At 42.7% G+C, this 22668-nt stretch overlaps 1 protein-coding gene across 1 annotated transcript in view; it reads left to right on the top strand.

Annotated features, from left to right (window-relative positions):
• The window catches only part of LOC111153526 (prune homolog 2), a 204720-nt gene that overhangs the window by 165254 nt on the left and 16798 nt on the right, over positions 1 to 22668 (top strand). Inside the window, exons 10-16 of the mRNA XM_022512580.1 lie at positions 3689 to 3768; positions 5727 to 5927; positions 13197 to 13370; positions 16359 to 16367; positions 19325 to 19427; positions 20061 to 20192; positions 21578 to 21664. Coding sequence (XP_022368288.1) covers positions 3689 to 3768; positions 5727 to 5927; positions 13197 to 13370; positions 16359 to 16367; positions 19325 to 19427; positions 20061 to 20192; positions 21578 to 21664 — 786 coding nt within the window. The remainder of the gene's footprint in view (positions 1 to 3688; positions 3769 to 5726; positions 5928 to 13196; positions 13371 to 16358; positions 16368 to 19324; positions 19428 to 20060; positions 20193 to 21577; positions 21665 to 22668) is intronic.

Raw genomic sequence — 22668 nt, 5'->3', positions numbered from 1 at the left:
CCTAGAGGCTTACATTATTGATCTTAAAACTCCATTTTGCTCAATTGCCAACAACTCTGCTTGGCCATGTCCTTTCTATAAATACTTAGGGACCCAAGGCATGAATGTGGTTGAAGAAGTATTTACAATGAACACGACTTGCGTTTCTTCCAGGTTTGCCTCCAGGCTATTTCGGTTCAGCTTTCCTTCTCTGTCCCTGTGGGTTTCCTAAAATGCCCCTATGGCCTTCTGTGATATCCACGGTTTGTGGGAGTCCCTCTTCTCTGCTTGCCCCTGACCACAACCTTCAGCTTCCCTTCCCCCATGCATGCCAACAGTGGCTTTCCAGCACCTTCTTAATAAGGTCTCAGCTCTGTGTTGCAAAAAAAGTGATGAGGGAAAAAGGCTCTATTCACTAACGCCAGTGAGTTCAAGGGCACTTACAGGCTCTGTGGAGATTTATGCCATACTGAAATTTTCTCTTACCTAGGCTAATACCCAACTTGTAGTAATCTTCGTTATGTTTTGTCCAACCCTGACACATCCTTCAGTTAAATCCCTAATCCTGACGCTATGTCTAAAATGAGGGAATGTACTACCTTAAACTTAGTCAATGCTTTGTAATTAATGGAGTACTCACGTGTATTATATTTATTCTCCATAGTCACTGTGATACTAGATATTTATTGTCTCCGTTTAAAATCACAAAGGGGTTTGGATAAGTTTCTCAGGGCTAATTGGTTTGTTTGTACTAACATAGAATTATAACCTACAACTATAACCTCATATCTAGGATTCATTCAATTATTTCATGATGTTGCCCATAACTTACGAAGAGTAACAAAACCTTGAATTTTTTTTTTTAATTGAAGTATAGTTGACACACAACATTGGGTTCAAGTGTACAACATAGTGACTCTGTGTTATGCCATGTTCACTACAGGTGTAACTGCCATCCATCCCCATACAGTGCTGTTGCAATACCACTATATTCCCTATGCTGGGCCTTTCATCCCCATGACTTTTCTTTCCATAGCTGGAAGGCTCTGTCTCCCACTCCCCTTTACCCATATTGCCCATCCCCTGACCCCCTCCCCTCTGGCAACCACTACTTTGTTCTCTGTATTTATAGGTTTGTTTCTATTTTTTTGTTTGTTTGTTTCTCTCTTTTGTTTGTTTTTAAGATTCCACGTACAAGTGAAATCATACGGTATTTGTCTTTCACTGGCTGATTTCACTTAGCATAATACCCTCTGTGTCCATCCATCTTGTCGCACAGAAAACCTACACAAATTTGAGACTGATGCTATCCATTTATTTTAAAGCTCTCATATTTATTTTTGAGCTAAGGCTAGCACCCTTATGTGCTCCGTGAAGTAGGTACAGCTAAGATGTTTTTTTGTTTTCTAAGGTTGACTCATAGAAGACTAGAGGAAATAATGTCCATGGACATTTAGGTAATTTCAAGCTCAGTAATTCAACTCAACGCATATCTATTGCGTATTGACCTCTGCCAAGTGCTGGAGACATAGCAGTAGAGACAGACATGGTTCCTGTCCTCATGAAGCTTCAAGGCTAACACAGCAGGCTGTTAGACTAGATGCCAAAAAGAACTACAATAATAATGGATAACTTTGTTTCCTTTTAGTGTTATTTTTAGGCATCACACATTCTCCCTCTTTTATTGGTATGGAAACTGAGGCATAGGAAGATTAGATAACTTGTCACGTGACACACGGTGAGTGATAGAACTAAGACTGGGTCCCAGCTGCTCTTAAATCAAGTCTGCTACTTTTTTTTTTTTTAAAGGATTTTATTTATTTATTTGACAGACAGAGATCACAGGTAGGCAGAGAGGCAGGCAGAGAGAGAAGAAGGGAAGCAGGCTCTCTGCTGTGCAGAGAGACCGATGCGGGGCTCGATCCCAGGACCCTGGGATTATGACCTGAGCCGAAGGCAGAGGCTTTAACCCACTGAGCCACCCAGGTGCCCCTCAAGCCTGCTACTTTATAGGTACTAAAGGGTGTATGTCAAGGAGAACAGACACAGTTTATGTCACATGACAAGGAATCATTGCAAGAAAATCTGAAAAACTGCAGCATCTTGGAAAACCATCCCTCTGGGTCCCAGGACTTTCAAACCTGGGCCTAGCCCAGGTCTTCTCTTTGTTCACCACCACACCTCTATTGCTAGATAATTTGGTTTGCTGCCACCCAGGATGGTGTCTGTTGGACACTGGCGATCTTGTTCCTGCCCATACGGTATTGTCTTTGACTTACACACCAACCTCTTGCCCGCTGTCTTTCTACTGGGGTGCAGGATTCATTTTAGAGAACACACAGGACAGAAGCCCCAGCAAGTATATGATGAAAGATACTTCCTGAGGTTGTGTTTTTGAAGGACTCTTTGGGCTTGATGGATAACCATGCGGCCATTCACTCTCAGGGAGCAGCACTGAGCAATGGGTGATAGTCACTAGTTTAACCTCGTAGTCCCATCTCCACAAGAAAGAGGCTCATCTGTTCTATTCCTCTATATGATCAGCACAGAGTAGGTATTCACTACCCATTTGTCAAATAAATGAAGCATTATGTCTCACTAGAGACCAAGAATTTTTTTTCATCATCGTGCTTTGCTGACACAAGGGCTTCGACTTGGAGCCTGGAGATTGATTATCCAGATAAGCAAATTCCAGATTTGGTAGACCCACATTCAAGTGGAGGAAAGTGTCGACAATAAGGAGGAAGAGATTAAATTTAGAACACTAACGCAAAGGTTTATCATGCTTAAATTTAGATTAGTGCCTACATTACAAGGACTCACCCTAGAGGAGTGAAGTTACATGGAGGGCATCAAGAAGAAAAATAGGTTCTCATGATAAATGGAGATGTACTCCAAGGAACAGGAGGTAAAAACAGGTCAAGAGGAATTCACCGTGATCAGTGGTCAGCTTCCCATGAGAACATATACGTTTGTCACAATTTTCTCCAGTATTTTCTTGTTCCCCTCCACTAGGCTTGCCAGTCCTGGGCTCAATACTGTTTCGAAAGAAGACATGGTATCTCATGACCAGAACTGTCTTCACTGACATATAATTCACACCAAGTCTCTAAATATTCGGAAAAGGATAGGAAATAACACCAGTTGGTGCCTTCTTATGAATGTTAGGCACTTTACATTTATTGCTTAATTTTTCTGCAACTCAATGAGGTAGATGGTGTATCTCTGTTTTACTGATAGAGACCAGCAGAGTCTGCTTTCCTCTGCTGACAACAATTTAATGTGCTCAAACTGACACAGAGGAAGAGTTATATACGAAGTCAGCTCTGTCTTTACTCCAAAGCACATGTGTTGCCTCTTGTTGAAAAAGTATTATTCGATGCCCACCGTCAGTATATTTTATTTGTTAATTGCTTTTCCTGTTTCTGATTCTTCCCTTGGTGTGTGCTTACTTGTGTAAGTTAGTAGGAGAAATGGCTTGTGGTGTATACAGAGTAAGACGGGTACCCGTGGTTCTTCTTCACAGTAACTGCAGAAAAGTCTTTATTCTAAACGGGGCCACTTATGCCGGCTTCAGTTCACATACTTGGGTTTATTTCAAGCAAATTGAAAAGGTTATCCTGGAAACTCTGATTTGCCTTTTCAGAGAAAATTCAATCCCACACAAATTTTTACACACTGTGCTTTGCTTTTTGTTTTTGTTTTTCAGACTGCTGTCAGAGGATGTAGGCATGGACATCCCCTTTGAGGAGGGAATGCCGAGCCCCAGTGCTACAGACATGAGGCCTGGTGAGAGGAACATTTGTTCATTTCCTTCAGCACTTGACTATATCGAGGCCTTGATATTATTCAGTGAGAAAACTATTTCCTATGCATCCGACTTGTGATGTCAGTGATAAAAGTGAAGAAAAGAAAAAAATATGTGTGAGGAGGATGTTAGGCTGGATTTGGTTAATCTCCGAGTTGATTCAAACACTGATGCTCACTAGTATGGGCTGCCTTTGACCTCCTGGGCCACGGCTCTAACAGTCAGTGTGTGATAAGCGGCTATCCTATATCAGAATACCGAATTCTAACTAACACCGAAGTGCCCCAGATTTGTACTTCAGTGTGAGAATGTGTAAAATGAATAACGTGATGTCAAGAAGGCCCGGTATCCTGATTATTCAAAGAAACAAACAAAAACCCTACCTGCCACGGGTGTCCAGCTCAAGGCACATAGAAGAAGAATTTTAAATTTCCAGTTTCACCTTACCCTCCCTTAGTACTAACGTCACTCCTGAGCACTGTACCAGCTTCAGGATCATGCCAAGATCCTGAACCCTCATGCTATCAGCCAAGCCTAGAATGGAGGAGGAAGAAGAGAGTCAATTATTTATTTATTTTTTGGTCCAAGTATTTAAAGTGCGTTTTTCAAGATATCAGTCATGTGACATAATTATTTTTAAATGTTCTCTGGTTAAATAAGCCTGTAGCCACTGTATATCCGCACTCCTCTTAAAGTTTCATAATGCACTTGTGAATGATACAAGTATGAAGGCTACGGTTATCCTATATGGTAGTGGTTCACTACACGTGGCTATTTAAATTGATGAAAATTTAAAATAAACCTTTAAAGTTCAGTTTTTCAGTTGCACGAGCTTCCTTTCAAGGGCTCAACAGCGTATAGAACAGTTCTGTCATCACAAAAAACTTCTGGACAGCACTGCTCTGAGAATTCCTATCATTTAGAAACCCAATGTTTTTCAAACTTACAGGTCAATAGAAATTTTTTGAAGTAGAATACATAAAAGCATTACATGGAACACAGTTTGGGTGATGTTCTATGCAGAGAAAAAATTTTAACGACAAAGAAACAGAATCACTTTCCTTAGGACAAGACCGGAATTACAGTTCCAGAATTGAAGGGTATACCAGATGGCCTTTCAGAAATTTTGTGATAGTGAATCCTAAAATTTCTATTTTTAGGTTAACTTTCTACCATTGTTGATTTGGGGTTGATTTGGTTAAAAATGACTTCTCCAGCTCTACTTCCATTAAGTGAAAGTCACAATAGGAGGAGGTTGCATATTATACTGAGAGAGTGGGAGCCACTTCCATGTTACCATATGAAGACTATCACTTATGATACAGGAACCAGTGTCAAGAAATATTAGCCTAAAAGGTAGTGACTTCTTGAGCAAAGAATGTAATTTGGGAAGATACCTCAATTTTATTTAAAAAGAAAAAAAAACAAAAACAAAAACGGTAGAATGCCAGGCAAAGAAAGATCACTACAGACCATACACAGAGTTGCTAGAAATTACAGAGAAGTATTTTGAGAGTGCCCATGAACACAATAGATAAATTTCTTATCCTACATTCCACAGGAGCGAGGTCTACAAGAAGCGTTATGAGAGCTGTGTATGCTTAGCTGTTTTTCTTATGCATCATAAAAATTCAATCCATTGTTCGATCAATGTCAAGTTCTCAAACCTGAACAGGGCAGGTCTGAAAACCTGTTTTCTGCTCCTTTAGCAACAGCTCCCACTTTTTATTTCTATGTGGCCAGGGCTGGTGTGGTTGTGATGAGCCAGTCCTGAAACCTGCTGGTCAAGAAGGGGTCCAAATTCCATGTCAGGTTTTTAGCAGGTGTACCTTTGCTGTAGGACCTTAAAAATGTTTTTCACTGGGGCTTCCACACCCACTGTTGGCAGCCAGCATATATGGTCTAGTACTTGATGTTGCTATTTTTTTTTCTTCTTTAGAACCTCCTAATTCTCTGGATCTTAATGACGCTCATCCTCGGAGAATCAAACTCACAGCCCCAAATATCAATCTTTCTCTGGATCAAAGTGAAGGCTCTATTCTCTCTGATGATAACCTGGACAGTCCGGATGAAATCGATATCAACGTGGACGAACTCGATACCCCTGACGAAGCAGATTCTTTTGAGTACACGGGGCATGGTAAGTGGCCCAGTGGTCAAGGCCAAAGTTATGTGAAAAGTGAAAGATTATCTAAGGGGCCCTGGGAACAAACCTCCCATTTTGTTGCTGGTGGCTCCTTCCTGTGATTTCTGGAAGCTTTTGTTTGTATCTCAGGTCATAGGTGGCTGTGTTCGGCCGTGTGGAGTATAACAGAAGAGGTGTGGTTCACAGAGGTCATACATAACCACTGATCTTCTGTTAAACGCTTATTCTTGGCAAGCCTTATGCTAGGCCCGGGGGCTGTGGGAAAACTATTCTATGCTGTATTGTAAGAAAATTGGGAATGGGTTTGCAGAGAAAGAGAATTGAATCTGGAAGATAAAATCTGGAGCAGAGAAATTAGAGCTTACTATTTCTCTATACAAGCTCCCCCTGTCTGGAATGTTCTTCCTTGAAGGTCATTCATGGCTGGCTCCTTCTCTTTGTTCAGCTCTTAATCAGATGTCACCCTCTCAAGGAGGCCTTCCTTGACCTCCGTCACCAAAAAAGAGTGCCTCACCTCCCAACCTAGTCGCTTTCTACCTCAGTCACTATAATACGTCTACTTATTTTATTTTCCATGTGTCAGTAATGGAAATCCTATCATTTAAGTATTTGGTTTATGTTTATTGTCTTTTCCTTCCCACTAGAATATCTGCTTTGTGAGCGCAGGGCCTTTATTATGTTCGTTGCTCTATCTCCAGCAAAATAGGAAGGAAGGTGGGATGGCCTTGGAGTGAAGAACAAAAAGGGGAAGAAAATTAAGTGTTGCTGGGTCAAACACTGACATTCCTGACAGAAATATCAGTCTCATTTTCGTTCTTTCTCTTGCTCGGTAACATGGGTTAAGAAATTATATCCAAATACAGAGCATTTGCTTTATAAAATGGCATTCCATGGTTTCTATTTTGCAGGGTGGTATCTCTGACTTTGTAATATTTTCATTTCAAAGCCAGAGTATCCTGGACACAGCTGTTGCTTTTTATACGTTAGGAAAATCATTACGGTCAAAAAACAAATGCCACAATGAAATGATGCTCTGGCACAGAGTGTCGTTCCTGGGAGAACATAATTAGGAAATTCATCAAATTCGCTCATTAATTCAACCAATGATCATTGAGCCCATGGGACTACCACCATGACCAGCACGGATTCAGACCCTGCCTTTAGAGGGGACAAGCCTTCATTTCCTCAAGTCAAGAGAACTGGAAATGGCTGAGCTACCTGTGCGACAGTTTCTTCTGTTTAAGGAGAGATTTTATATTGCACGGAGGCTGTGTTCTCAAATTTCTGCAGTCATCCGGGTATTTGACCCTGTAAGTGGAAGCACACAAAGAGAAGGTGAAAGGTCTTGAGATTGTATTCTTTCCTCCCATGCCCAGACTCTTCCCCAGCTACTCCGTCCACGCCGGTGGCCCCCAGCTGCCCCAGCCCTTGAGCTGCTAGTACCTTCCCACAAGAAAGAGTCCTGCCTTGCCTCTCATTCCCCAGAAGACAGCTGTGGGTTGAGCTGGCCCCTCCCCCCACCCCCTGCACTTGCCTTTTGCCCTAGAGAGAGCTGTGTCACACCACATCTGAACCTTTTATGTTTATAAATAGCAAAACTGCCAAGCAAAGTGGCAGTGGCTGAAGGAACCAGTAATTAAAGCTGCCACTGGCTGACAGAGTTCCTTTTATTTTGTTGACAGAGTTTTGTCGAAAGAACCAGTTTCACAACCACAACCCTCCATTTAGGTCTTAAATTCAAAGGACAGAAATTTAACGGAAGTGGCATCGTAAAGTCCACCTTGATATTCACATGTAAGATGTATCCTCAGACGCTGTTTTAAACCAACAGAAACATTAAGCATGGAAAACACAGAGGGCATCTGAGTAGCTTTATTTTACAAACAGGCAGCGAGAGGTAACAGACTCTAGAAGAGAAGTGAGTACATTTTAGTCCCGCAGAATGAAATCAGGGCTTGAAAGCTGCATGTTTGCAGGTTTCTCCTGTGAGCGTTTGAAACCAAGTGTATACGTTTTAAACAACATTGGAGTTTGGGAGGCACAGCGTTTCAAAATGTTTGCTCAGTGATTTCTTTAATAAACCCTTTCAGAGTGCCTACTGTGCACCAGGATTTGTACTAGGTGCTTCATAAATATTAAGTATTTTTTTAAAAGATTTTATTTATTTATTTGACAGAGAGATCACTAGTAGACACAGAGAGAGAGAGAGAGAGGAGGAAGCAAGTTCCCCACTGAGCAGAGAGCCGGATGCGGGGCCCGATCCCAGGACACTGAGACCATGACCTGAGCCGAAGGCAGAGGTTTTAACCCCCTGAGCCACCCAGGCGCCCCAATATTAAGTATTTTTTTTTAAAGATTTTATTTATTTATTTGACAGACAGAGATCACAAGTAGACAGAGAGGCAGGCAGAGAGAGGGAGGGAAGCAGGCTCCCTGCTGAGCAGAGAGCCCGATGTGGGACTCGATCCCAGGACCCCGAGATCATGACCTGAGCCGAAGGCAGCGGCTTAAACCACTGAGCCACCCAGGCGCCCCCCCCCCCCAATATTAAGTATTTTAATCCTCAGTGCGGTGCATGCCCTTTTATCCAGTCACTTTTGTGACTTCAAGGCTCTCATTTTACCAGGCACTTGAAGAACTTTCATACCATTCGCCTCTTTCACTCTGTAGCTGATGACGGAGCATTCTGGCAGATTATTTGCCCACAGTGTGGTTTCGCTTATGAAACGTTTTTGAATCTCACTCTCAAGACATTAAATCAGTCTCCACTTCCAGGCAATTTTCTTTAATAGTCGTGTTCAAATAGTTGGAAAATATCAAAGTACCAATATAATTAAAACTTGACTTCCTCTGGTACTTAAGTGCCAAAGATACCAAAAATATGTAGATACTGAGGATTTAGGAGGTCAGTCTCAAATTAAGGGAGATCAGAGCCTTTTTATTTAAAAAAAAAAAGTTTTATTTAATACTAATCCTAGAAACTTAAAATTATCCAAAGGTGAGAAAAATGATGACCTATTTCTGTTTTCCAAACCCACCTCAGGGTTCCATGGTGTAGTGGTTAGCACATCTGCCTTACAAACCCACCTCAGTTATTTTTTACCGTAACTCGGATCTCAGCAAAAGCATTTCATAGGGGAAATGGAAAAATGATAAAGAATTCTTGCCTGAATATTTCTGATAAGGATGTTGTAAGAAACACTCATGTGCTTTTATATTTTTTTCTTCCTAGGCTCCTAAGTGATGGTTAGTGACCTCATTTAAACTACCTTTTCTTTTTCCTTTTTTCTTTTTTTTTTTAGATTTATTTACTTATTTGAGAGAGAGCGTGTGTGAGAGCATGTGTGGGGGGCAGAGGGCAGCAGAGGGAGTTGGGGAGAGAGAAAATCTTAGGCAGGCTCCACGCCCCGCAACAGGCCCAGCTCAGGGCTTGATCTCATGACCCCAAGATCATAACCTTGGCCAAAGTCAAGAGTTGGAGGCTTAACAGACTGAGCCACCCAGGTACCCCTAAGCTACCTTTCCTAGAACCCCAATAACACACAGTTTACAGGGCGAATAAGATGCCCCACCATTTTTCCCAATCGGGCAGTCATTTCATTTAACTTCCCCACCTACCATGTTCCACCGCCCTCACAGCCAGCAGGTAACCAGCTTATAAAATCGATTCTGTGTTTTAAATATGGATAAATGAGGGCGCCTGGGTGGCTCAGTGGGTTAAGCCACTGCCTTCGGCTCAGGTCATGATCTCAGGGTCCTGGGATCGAGTCCCACATCGGGCTCTCTGCTCAGCAGGGAGCCTGCTTCCCTCTCTCTCTCTCTCTGCCTGCCTCTCTGTCTACTTGTGATCTCTCTCTGTCAAATAAATAAATAAAATCTTTAAAAAATAAATAAATAAATAAATAAATAAATAAATATGGATAAATGAGCCCTAACTAAAATAAGCGTTCATCTTATTTTGTTTTACCCACAAGCAATCTTAGGCCATAGGGTGTGGTCTGCAAGAAAGGTTCTTCTCTGTACTGGTGAATGCTGGGTTTTACCATCAAATTAACTGCCTCCCTGCTCTTTGTCACTAAAACAACTTTAAGAACTCCTTCACTGCATACAGGAGCCTTTCCTCTAATAAGATCAAGTTCAGACAATGTCTGCTAAGAGTGTTCACATTATTGGTGTCCAGTCACAGTATGGAGAGCTGGTCACCTTTCCCAGACACAGGTCCCTGCTGGAGGCTCCAGCGGACCCCACCGCCAGGGAGCCCATACTGCATACCAGCGACGGATTCCCCACTCTGGTGGTCGGTACACCACAGGACATGCGGGAGCTTGTGCACTAAATCATCCTGAGAGACAAAGGAACATGTTCAAGTCGCCTCTTCCCCAGGGCTTAATTGACTTCAACAATCACCAGGGAGAAAAGCTTGTTATTAAGGAAAGAAGACAAAGAAAATCAAGCATTTCTCAGTGAAGAGGGCATCAGACCAAAAGTTAAATTTGGAGTCCCTGAGGATAAATTAAATGAGTCCTGACATTTTCTAAAAGAGAAAATGATGGCCATGGGGATGGGGGGATTTAGAGTAAAGCAGAAGAATTATGTCTAAAATATGCAGAATAAGGGGGCACCTGCGTGGCTCAGTCAGTTAAGCATCTGCCTTCGGTCGGTTCATGTTCCCAGGGTCCTAGGGTCAAGCCCCGAGTCGGACTCCAGGGAGCCTGCTTCTCTCTCTCCCTCTGCCCCTCCCCATGCTCGAGCTCTCTCGCTCTCTGGTGCTCGCTCTCTCTCTCTCTTGAATAAATAAATAAAATCTTTTTTTTTTTTTTTAAAGTAGGATAGGGGCACCTGGGTGGCTCAGTGGGTTAAGCCTCTGCCTTCGGCTCAGGTCATGATCCCGGGGTCCTGGGATCGAGCCCCGCCTCGGGCTCTCTGCTCGGCAGGAAGCCTGCTTCCTCCTCCCTCTCTCTCTGCCTGCCTCTCTGCCTACTTGTGATCTCTGTCAAATAAATAAATAAAAATCTTTAAAAAAAAAAAAAAAAGCAAGATAGGGACAGCTGAGTGGCTCAGCTGGTTGAGCATCCTACTCTTGATCTCAGCTCAGGTCTTGATCTCAGGGTCATGAGTTCGAGCCCCACACTGGGCTCCGTGCTGGGTATGGAGCTACTTAAAAACAAACAAACAAACAAAAAACATGCAGAATATATAGACTACTCATACTTTGGTGGGGGTAAGCTTGTGTGCATGTACACAATAAAAAGAACACACAGCAAACAGTAATGAGTGAGAGTGGCACTGGAGATCTTTGCAGTTTTGATGGACAATGTCTGCATTGTTTGAACTTTTAGTAACATTTTATTTTCATAATCAGAAAAAAAGAATACAACATACAACATTTTTTTTTTTTAAATAAGGTAAACTCAGTAAAAGCAGGCAGAAAACCAGTCACCCCACACAGATCACCTGGGTCAAGCTGGAGCAGGCCAGAAAGTCCCAAATGAGGTTAAAGAGGGGCTGGCAGGTGGTGAGTAAGGGAAAGCATGTATGTACAGGAACATTGAAGACGAGCCCACATCAGAGCCCAGAGTTCTGAGGGTACAGAGACCAGATGGAAAACAGGGTCCCGGGAAGGGAGAGAAGATAAGCATCCAGGGGCCCTCAGCCAAGAGGAAGAGAGAAACAGGAAGGGATTCCAGACTGGGAGTCCAGTGCAGATGGATGGATTTGCGCCAGTGACGTAGAGTTGGTCTGAAGCCAAAAGTTGCTGCTTTCTGTCCTTAGTAAGATGAGGAGCACTGGTGGGAACGCAGAGGGAGGCAGCCTCTGTAGGTGGTAGTAGCTGTTAGTGTTGGCAGAAGGGCTAGGATTGCTTCCCAACTGAATTTCAGTTTGCCGTTCTAAGTCACAGGTAATTAGACACGTTCGAATGTGTCTTGAGGAATCTTCCAGAACATAATGGCTTTGTTGTGGTCCTCTTACCAATTACCTATATTTTCAGCAACTTTTCCAAGCTTTCCTTTATTTACCCATTCACCTCAATTTTCACTGAGTGCTCTGAGCAGGTTTCCAAGCTAAGTATGGAGTTGGTTGGTGGAGGTGAGTAATAAAGGTGGTTCTGGCACTTTCTTGGGCCAAGCAATTCCCAATTCCCAGCCTGATGGTAAAATAAAGAGAATGAGGCAGTCACACAATCAGGGTATAGTGTGATAGCAAACTAACTCAAAGCCAGTTTTTGCATGGGTATGTCTACTGTAATACCTATAATACCTACCGGGATATCTACCATGCCTGACACATGGTAGATATCTGATGCAGTATTACTCCTCTTCTTATCAAAGTGCCACAGAATGAATATAAGTAAAGTACAATATAAATCAAAGGCCCTTTCCCATGAATGGAAAAATAAGAATGATAATATCTCACAGAATTATTGTGGAATAGAAATAATATTTTTCCTTCAAATTACTTAAACATACCAAGAATAACCACTGTTAAATTCTAGGAGTAGTTGAAGTAAACATGAAAACAATTGCTGCTTATTCTTTTAAAAGAAGACTTAACACGGTTATTGCTTTTTCTTTTCTTTTTTTGGATGCTCATGAGTGGGTAGTAGGTGTTTCTCCAAAGAATGTTCAGTGAACTTTTGTATTGCCACGTGTAGTACAAAATAGGAGTGTTCTGAATGTTTGGGCTTGGAGCATTTCAGGTCTACAAAGTTGTTTGTTTCTTGCTTAATGTAAATTCTTTCTACAGCATATTTTGAAAAATCCATTGGAAGGAACACTGTATTTCTGCCCAAATTTGCTCCCAGTAAGGAAGGGGACTCAATTCCTTTATAAGAGTCTTAGAGTGGGGTATCATCAAGAGACTAACCACTTGGCAAATACAAGGATATGTGGCCCAAGGAAAACAAAATTATCTGGGCCTGATAAATTGCCTTTTACCCCATGAGAAAGGTCCCTAGTCTTCAACCTGTATAGTCAAGGATGAATTGGTACCAGCCTATATTCCCTTGGTCCACTGACACAAGGCAGCTCTAGCCCTGCACCTATCCCCACCTTCGACTTGGCCTTAGCACAAACTTGATGGTTCAATCCATTAATAAATAAGACTTCTCCATACATCCTTTAAATGGTCACGATGGTGTTCAGCTCTGTAAGAGTTATGCCAAACTGGAAGTGCCCTCGGGGTGGCTCTGTCAGGAGATAGCTTGTTGAACTGCCTCAGCTGTGGCATCTTACTCTTCAGTCCTCCTCTGTGCTTCACTTCCAGAAGTTTCCACATCTAACAAAGATTCTGGCCAAGAGTCAGAGTCTATCCCAGAGTATACAGCAGAAGAGGAGCGAGAGGACAACCGGTTATGGAGGACAGTGGTGATTGGAGAACAGGAACAGCGGATCGACATGAAGGTCATCGAGCCCTACAGGAGAGTCATTTCTCACGGAGGTAGTCAAGCTCTTTGTGAATCGGGGAGGTGGGGACCAGGGCAGCCATATTTTTTTAATTAGAAAATGAAACTAGGGTTCTCTGCATCATTTCATCCACAAAACCCTAGTATGCAATCAATATTCAGGGGACTGTAGACCTAAGTACATTACCTCAGATTCAGTTCTATAAACATTGCAAAGCCTGTGTAAAAAATAGCTTTCTGATGTAAAAACTGCTTTTCACACCACATATCTGACAACTATAATCTCCTGGGCATATTTCTTGAAAACTTTAGTTGTCTAATTTAATAATGTCTGGAATCCATGTGGGTCAGTTGTAGAGTGTTGTTTATAGAACTACAGTTAACACACAATATTAGTTTCAAGTGTACAACATAGTGATTCGACACTTATATATACATTATGAAATTCTCAAACTTCCAGTTATAAAATAAGTAGGTCGCAGGAATGCATAGTCACAGGGAATATAGTCAGTAATATTGCAACAGTTTCACGTGGTGACGGACGGCGACTACACTTACTGTAGGATTTAACTGAACAGCTTCTGAGTCTCTACTGCCATGGCCTATAGTAAGATCACTACCCCAGAGGGGCTTCTCATAACAAAACGGTCTTTCGAATCCTCTTAGGAGCTTTCAAAGATCTCTTCATACTCAGCCTGGTCATTTTTCCGGTATCTGAAGTTGGCTTTTCTATTGACTCCATCACATCCGGGCCTGACAACAGGCATTTCTGGTGAAAGCTTCCACCTGCTTAGGCAGGGACAAAGGAGAGGGGTACGGGGGAAAAACCCACAACAACCCGTGTTCCGTATTTCCAGTGTTTTTTAGGAACACCAGGAACCTTGGTTAATTTTGGAGTCACAGAAAGTCAGATGAGCACAAGCAACACATTTAATGTTGGCGACTTCAGAAAACGGCTTTTTTATTTATTTTTCTGCTGCATGCGCTCCTTTCCTGCAGGCTTGAGGCTCCACCCTAAACACTCAGCTGTTCCAGAAAAAGCGTAAGCTGACAAGGCAGTTGTTGTTTCCTCAGGGAAATAAGCATCTTGGTGCTGCATTAAACCCATAGCTTCTGTTTTCTAACGAGCCGAAGGACATTTTTCTTTTTTCAATCAAACTTCCCTCCACCAGCCGATTTTCCATTTTCCACCCGTGCATTGCTCCCTCCACGTAAGTATCAGCATCCGGCCAGGGACCCCCACCTTGAAAGCGAAAGAAAAATGCCCATAGGCACCCCTGGCCGTGATCTTCCTTTGCCCTGGCTCATTCTTTGTGACCTAAAATGGTAATATGGCCCCATGATAGCCGCTGTGCGGCTGGAGACAGTTCCCTCTAAGGGAGACTTTTCCATAGCCCCACAGAATGAGAGCTGGTCTGCTCTTGCTCAGGCGGACAGACCACGGGCCCCAGAGTTGACCCTTTCATCCTCATGACGAAAACCACAACCTGAACATCATCCCAGATCTTCCCAGAAGCTCACCCCTCCTTAGCACCACCCATGGGCTATTTTTGGTTTGTTTGCTTTTTGGAATTAAAAAGAAAACAAAACAGAGGCCGACTATAAAAGTAGCCTGTGCCCATTCAAAAAAGAAGGTCAAAAACGCTAGGAAAAGTCGAAGGAAATCCGAGTCATCTGGTGATAGTCCCTATCAATGTTTGCCGCTCTGGTCTATGTGAAGACCCCCTTTGTTGTGAAGAAGGGACCTCACGGCTTCCCTGTTTTCCTGGAGGCACCTGCTTGTTCTTCCAACCAGGGTGAAAGTGGGTGGGTTGGGCGGGGGAGGGTTGAGCCCATCCATCCCCTGATCTGTTGCCCAAATCAGGAAAGCGTGATTATCATCAACACACTGGGATCAAAACCAAGCCACTGCTTCTGCCTCTCACACTCTTTGCGATGATCCCGCCCACCCTTCAGGGATAACCTGGTTTGCTGTGCCCTGCCTCCCGGCCACCCCCTCCCTGGCACCCGCTTCCCTCCCCCTCCATTCTGTGTCCATGAGCTCGGTTTTGTCCGTGTGACTGTCCAGCTTGTGTGGAAGCAAAGGCCGCCTTTCCTCTTCCCAGCTGCGCCCCAGCCTTCTCCAGGCGCTGGTCTGCATGAGTGTCCCTCGAGCTGCACCCACCCACCCAGGCGCAGCACCTGCCACCTGCCACCCCCTGAGCAGCTTCTGTGCTCGGTAGGGAAAGACTGACGTTCAGATTTGACTTCGGAATTTGCTAAAGCTCGGCCTGCTGTGTTGGAAGCTGACACCACTCTCTTAGGCTTTAGTGGTCATCAGGCAGTCCTCCCCAGAGACCAGTCCGCTGCGTTTGTGATCCTGGCTTCTGACGAGCAGCTAGGAAGGAGCGCGTCCTCGTGGGCATGGGTCTCATCTGGGTGTCTGGCATTTTGCTCTGACGAGGTTTCCCACTGAGGCCAACAGGGAAGGGACAGCTGTACGGTGCCCCGTGCGTCGTGACCGCAAGACGGGGTTGGTGAAAACCGCCGCCTCACTTGGCTGCAAAGCCAGGCTCTGCCAGGCGTCCCTGCCTGTTGGCAACAGGCATGAGAGCCGTGCGGGGACGCATAACTCGGCCTTTGGCTTTAGTGACCTCGATAGGAGCTGTTGTAAGAGGCCTTGTGTGCAATATAGAAGAACAGAGTTCAAGACTTGTCTTTGTCGCTAATTACTCTGTGACCTTGGTACATGACCTAACTCCTGGGGCCTCAACTACTTCATCGGTCAAAAGAGGGTGATCTCCAAGCCAGTGTCACCTCCTATGAGCCCATGAGCAATATTCCTGTTATCTGCCTCCATAAAAGAACAAAGGGAGGTCTGGGTGGGTTTGGTGGAGGACAGTGTGGGGTCACGTGGAGGCCAGAAACTGGCTTTTTTGACCTTAGAACAGAGGATGCATTTAAATAACCTAGGATGGTCACACCAAAGCAATATAATGAGAAGTTTCCTTTCTTGTTTCTTTACTTCTCTTATTTCATTATAGGAGATTCAGGTAACTTCTCCGCAGTGTTCTCGGACAAATGGCCCCGGAAAGAATGAGAAGAGTTGCAGGCTGGTGTGTGTGTGTGTATGTGTTGGTTGCGACTGTGACATCTTCCCTTCTCTCTCCATCCCATTTGCTGGCCAGCAAACTTGTGTTACGTCCCTTTCCTCTCTGTTCTGCCTCAGGTAAGGTTTGCATCACTGCCGCAGAGGGTCTCAGGAGGCCCCGCAGTGGGATCGCGCGTGCACCCCTGCACTCACACACCGAACTCACTTCCTGGTCACTGAGCAGAGAGTCAGGTGAAATATGTGTTAAAAAAAAACAAAACAAAACAAAACAAAAAAAAACTTCAGATGAATTATTCAGCTGCTGGAAGCCAACTTCCCCTGAGTAAGCTGCATATTTATCATAGACATTGGCTTAGCTGACCCCCTTGAAGACAGCTGTGAAGAAATCCACAAAGAAATCTTTTTCTTCTAGTTCCTTCTGATCTCTTACGTCTTACCTCCTCCTGTTCCCTTCCTCTGTCTTTTGCCTCTTCCTCCCTTCCTACAGCTCCTCCACCCAAAAGCACAAAAATCCACCCTCATTTGTCAATTTCAGGAAGTTTTCTATCAAGAGGCTTTCCTGACCGAGACAATGACCAGTGACCAATGAAGTGGCGAGCTGATCGTTCAGTATTCCTTCAGTTACGTGAACCTGAACGAATGTGACACCCCGGCATTCCGAGGACAGGCACATTGAAACAAAAAGCTGAAATGCCATTTAAGATGACTTCTGAAGTACTGTTTATAAACCTCAGACAGTCCTTTAAAAAAAAAAAAAAATCTTAGGAATTCTCCAGAAACAGAAAAAAAAAGTCAAAGTAGCTGAGCGGTCATGATCTTGAAATTACCTTGACACCCTGGGGGAAGGCAGCTCCCGCTAGAAAGATGCTTTTGAAAGGATACTTCTGTACTCATTCTTCAGTTGGATTCATTACGTCTCTCATCTCCTTGAATGGACCCGGTCCTTGTCATTGTGCTGAGCCTAAATTGCGTCCCTTTGTGGTATTAGCCTTAGCGGAGCGAAGTCACCTTACCCTTTGTGGATTTCATTCGGTGATGAATCTTCTTGAATGCAGTTGTTTGGTCTAACAAACTCTCCTTTTGCCATTTTCCTTCACATCTCATTCAAAAAAGAAGTTGGTAAACACCCGCATGTTGGAAAAGGACAAACCAAGGCAAATAATCCATAGGGAAGCGACCCCAGTCCGGGTTTGCAAATACGTGTTACGTCAGGTGTAGACTTACTAGGTAGCATCTTCTAAGACATGGAGCGTAAACACTGTGCACAACAACCTCAGATTAGTCACACACACAAACCCATAATTTGATGTATTTTTAGTTGGTATCACTCTCTTTCCCCACTTCTTCTGTGGTAGTGTCACGCTCTCTATCTTTGTAGAGAACATCTTATTAAACTGCTTTTCAAGAGCTAAGCCCATCCAAGCCCCTACCCAGCCGGTAGTTTACTGCCGTGTAATCACCAGAGGGGTATTTAGAGTCCTGGGGCGGTGGGGGGGGAATGAAATGCACTGAGTTCTGATCAGGCTGGCGGGTGTGTTCTGTCCGCCTCCTCAGAGCTCTGAGGCATCTCTGCTTAATCATCCTGAAATCCAGAACTGAGTTATAGGACAGAAATGCCAAATGCTGAAAAAGGGATATTAAAAAAAAATAAAAACACAGTGGGGCACCTGGGTGGCTCGGTCGGTTAAGTGGCCGACTCTTGACTTCGGCTCAGTTCTTGATCTCAGGGTCGTGAGATCAAGCCCCGTGTCCGGGCTCAGTGCTGAGCGTGGTGCCTGCTTAGGATTTTCTTTCTCTCCCTCTGCCCTTCCCCCAGTTGGTGCACATGCAATCGCTCTCTCTCTTTCTCTCTCTCAAATACATAAAAAAAGAAAGAAAGAAAGAAAATGGTGCATTGCTTCCATTTTTAAGCCTGAAAGACATGTGAGATTCCATGCATTACCTTTTGGCATTTGACCAACAGCTGCCCTGAGTTTCAAAGATGAGCTCTGAGGGAAAACGGCGCTTAAAGAATGGGACAGAGCTTTCAGATGTGCGTAAAGTGTCCTGAGAGGTCCCTACATTTTCCTTGACTCTTAGGAGTTCCACACTTGCCTTTTATCTTCTCAGCACCAAAAGCAAGTAGACCTCCACCTCCGCTCCCTGTCCATGTTATCAGGAAGAAATTCCTCAAGTTTTCCCCAAAGTGTATAGTTTCATAAAACTCAAAGAGAGGTCAGCTTTAACCAGGCCCTTCTTACGAGTTTGCTCCTTTTTAAAAAGACGGGGCTCTGAATTTTTAGGCCTGGCCAAAACTTTCCGTGTGTCCCTGCAGTGTATCTGTTGAATCCGGAGACCCTAGGGATGCTACAGGCAAGTAAACCAGTCCTCGAAAATCAAAATAAAGGTGCTTTCCTTCTTAGCCCACAAGTCTGTGGTCACTGGAGTACATGCCTCTGATTATATTGTGGTTCGGTGACTAAACTTTCCCTTTAAATTAGCCAGAGTCTAAAACTAAAAAAAGCTGAAGAGAATCAAACAGAACCCCTCAGCCAGTAAAGGACAGAAGCATTATATAAATTAGAAATCTGTAAGTCAAAATTCCCATCCTTTGGTAGGTTGAGTGTTTGTATTCTCTGTTCATGACAATGTACAACACATAATTGTCCATAATAAGTAGATATACTATATGCAAATATATTCACACTGTATATGTAAGACTATATAACATATGCCTTATGGAAAAGTAAGTTTATGTGTTTATACCTATGGAAGTATAGTGTACGTAATACTCAAAGATTATACCTATTACATCCATTTACACACACTTGTCAAGGCTTCCAGATTTGTCCTTAGGTTAAATATTACCTTATTAAGAGCTTTCAGCCGGTTACAAATGTCTTTTTGTTTGTCCCCCAGGCTACTATGGGGACGGCCTAAATGCCATCATTGTGTTTGCTGCGTGTTTTCTGCCAGACAGCAGTCGGGCGGATTACCACTATGTCATGGAAAATCTTTTCCTGTGAGTGCTACTTTTGACAAAGTGCTTGGAGTGAATGTCTGTGGTATGTCATGACAGATAGAGCATCTTTAAGAAGAGGAAACAGAGGATGTAGAATATTCTCAGCCTTCGATGAAAAGTCCATGAAATCTCTGTCAAGGAATATTGCTCAAGAGGCTAAAACCTTTAAAAGAACTCTTTGGTCAGCAGAATGAATTGAAAACAAAACGAACACAGTTTTGCCTACGCTCTAAAATTCTGTAACATTTCCTTTGGGTAAAGTGTTACTTTTGTTCCTTGATAACATGTTGAGGCTGATGATAACCTAGGTTCATTTATATCATTCACTTGGGCCCTTGGTATATGATAACATTGTCGATATTTTTGAAATTTAGGCTCTAACCCATACATTTTTTGAGTGTACCTGCATTAAAAAAAAAAAAAAAAAAGATAACCATACAAATAAATGAGCAATACTCACTCTCAGAGAGATAATCTTAGGAAACTGCAATCTTTTCAAGGTAAAGAGGTAATAAGCACAACCATTCTTCAATGTCATACTCCCTATTATTTAAAAGTTATATAATTAGAGTATAAATAAGATGACTCTTTCACGTGGGAAATGAAAACACTCTTCTTCCTTCCTGTGATCAGATATGTAATAAGTACTTTAGAGCTGATGGTAGCTGAGGACTATATGATCGTGTACTTGAACGGAGCAACCCCAAGACGGAAGATGCCAGGGCTGGGCTGGATGAAGAAATGCTACCAGATGATTGATAGGCGGTATGTGGACTCCAATATTTAATCCCTGTTTTGACTTCCTTGGTAACTTCCATTTCTAATTCCCGGTCATCTACCAAGAATGTGATCACGTTTTAGGAATACTCAATTGTGCAGAGTTGAGATAGTAAATTATAAATGTATAAAAATATTAAGAAAAGTGTCCCTTGATGGCCCAAATCTGAAATAAATCCAGATTTTGTTGGATGTTGTCATCTCAAACCTGATGATCAAGTCTATTCTAAATTTTTGTAGATGTTTGTAGGGAACATCTCTTTGCCACAAGGATGTACGATTTATGCTGGTAAGCCAGTTTCACATGACAAGTTTCAAGTTTTGTTACAAGTTTCACTTGACCTTGATGCTGTTTCTGTGTCTGGGGACTGTTTTGGTTTGGGCAACTGTCATGCTCTTACTTCATTATTCGCTGATCATTCAAGTTAACCACTAGTCCGTTTGGTGCCTTGGTGCACCTTTTCCCCAAGATGCTTTACTTCCATCGGTACTGGCTCAACTAGAACAAAATATGTTATATTCCCAACCACAGGAAAATTGTCATAAACCTACAAACTTACAGTGTCTCTGATAAGGGTGGCATCTGCTTAAATGTGGCTTCTTGCATGATCTTATATTAATGAAGGTCCATCTACTGATCCAAACATTTATAAAGTAGCATTGCTAATGTTGAAAAGCATGCCCAAATGCCAAGAATGTCAAAATGGTAACCTGAAGGCCAAACAACAACATGATACACTGTCAGTTGTTTCATAATACAGAAGAAGACACCAAGGCTTCGTCAGTCCAGTAAACTGGCTAAGTTGCTAGTAAGAGCGTGCTCTTTTCAAAATAGTAAAGGTAATGCTGGCAAAAACGAAAAGCGTTGTTAAGCAAAAATATACCACGATAGTTCTAGATTTTTTTTTTTTAAAGATTTTTATTTATTTATTTGACAGACAGAGATCAGAAGTAGGCAGAGAGGCAGGCAGAGAGAGAGAGGGAAGCAGGCTCACCGCTGAGCAGAGAGCCCGATGCGGGGCTCGATCCCAGGACCCTGAGATCATGACCTGAGCCAAAGGCAGAGGCTTTAACCCACTGAGCCACCCAGGCGCCCCGATAGTTCTAGATTTAAGCACTCTGGAAATACGACCGTTCTATTTTTACATGGATTTCTATGGGAACACGAGGTTGGCATCATACAAGTTACAAATGGGATCTCAGAAAGTATTTTTTAAATAATCATGGTCATTCTGTACCTTCCCATCAGATAATAGTAACTTACCTAGAACTCTCTAATAGTATAATATTCTTATTTGGGGATATACTTTCTGTTTTAACTCCTCCTAGAAATGGGTTATGAGTAATTCTTTTAACTTTTTTTTAAAAAACAGGTTGCGGAAGAATTTGAAATCATTCATCATTGTTCATCCATCTTGGTTCATCAGAACAATCCTTGCTGTGACACGACCTTTTATAAGGTATGTATAAGGTATGTTGTTGTTATAGAAAAAGTAGAAGTTCTACTAGTAGTTTTCTAAAATATGTCCTATAAACGAGAATTCATAAACTGAGGTAGTATTTAGGAAGACATATTTTGCCTCTGGCTTTCCTGGAAAGATATTTTGGACTAGCTAGCAAGAAACCTTAAGTAAGAATGAGCATTATTTTATTATAATAACTAATTTTCCCCAATATTACAAAACATTACCTCTTTATTACTTGCTATAACACAGATGAAGTGGTGGGATTTCCATGCCACATTCCAGATGGGTACACAATACCTTTAAAGTGATATGGTATTTTGTAGAGAATAGAAAAGGCAGCATCACACAACAATGGAAAATAAAGACAAACCAAGGACAGAATCAGAAGCGATGACTGTCCTGATTCTTCTTCTTCTGAACAAATATCATATAGGCCACCAAACTTAGGGAAAGAGGCTGGGCAGCCATTTTGAAAGCTTGTTTTGATTTCCTATGCAGATTCTAGGTTCCATGAATAGATATTCACCATCTCTGTTGTATTAGATACCGTATAACCTTATGTTTTGGGGAAGCAAAGAAAAATAAAATACGCCTCATAATGTGGTAACACTTGGAACAGCTAGGGACACCTGGGTGGCTCAGTCAGTTAAGCGGCTGCCTTGGGCTCTGGTCATGATCCCAGAGTCCTGGGATCGAGCCCTGCATCAGGCTCCTTGCTCAGCAGGGAGTCTGCTTCCTCCTCTCTCTGCCTGCCACTCTGCTTACTTGTGTTCACTCTCTCTCTCTCTCCCTCTCTGAAAAAAAAAAAAAAAAAAAAAAATCTTAAAAAAAAAAAAAAAAAAAAAGACTTGGAACAGCTAAATGAAAGGGACAGTATGTATTCCCTAGAGAGCTTTCGGATAAAATACGGTCTTATCCAACATCCGGATGCAGAATAGATAAACTGAAAGTTTTCTGTTTCAGAGTTACTAATGAATTTCTAAGAAACATTCTGATCA

Source organism: Enhydra lutris, unplaced genomic scaffold (assembly GCF_002288905.1).
Source record: "Enhydra lutris kenyoni isolate GAN:26980312 unplaced genomic scaffold, ASM228890v2 scaffoldscaffold33, whole genome shotgun sequence".
In the NCBI taxonomy this organism is placed as follows: Eukaryota; Metazoa; Chordata; class Mammalia; order Carnivora; family Mustelidae; genus Enhydra; species Enhydra lutris.
The sequence above is the reverse complement of the archived record's forward strand: the minus strand, read 5'-3'. Positions and strand labels throughout refer to the sequence as shown.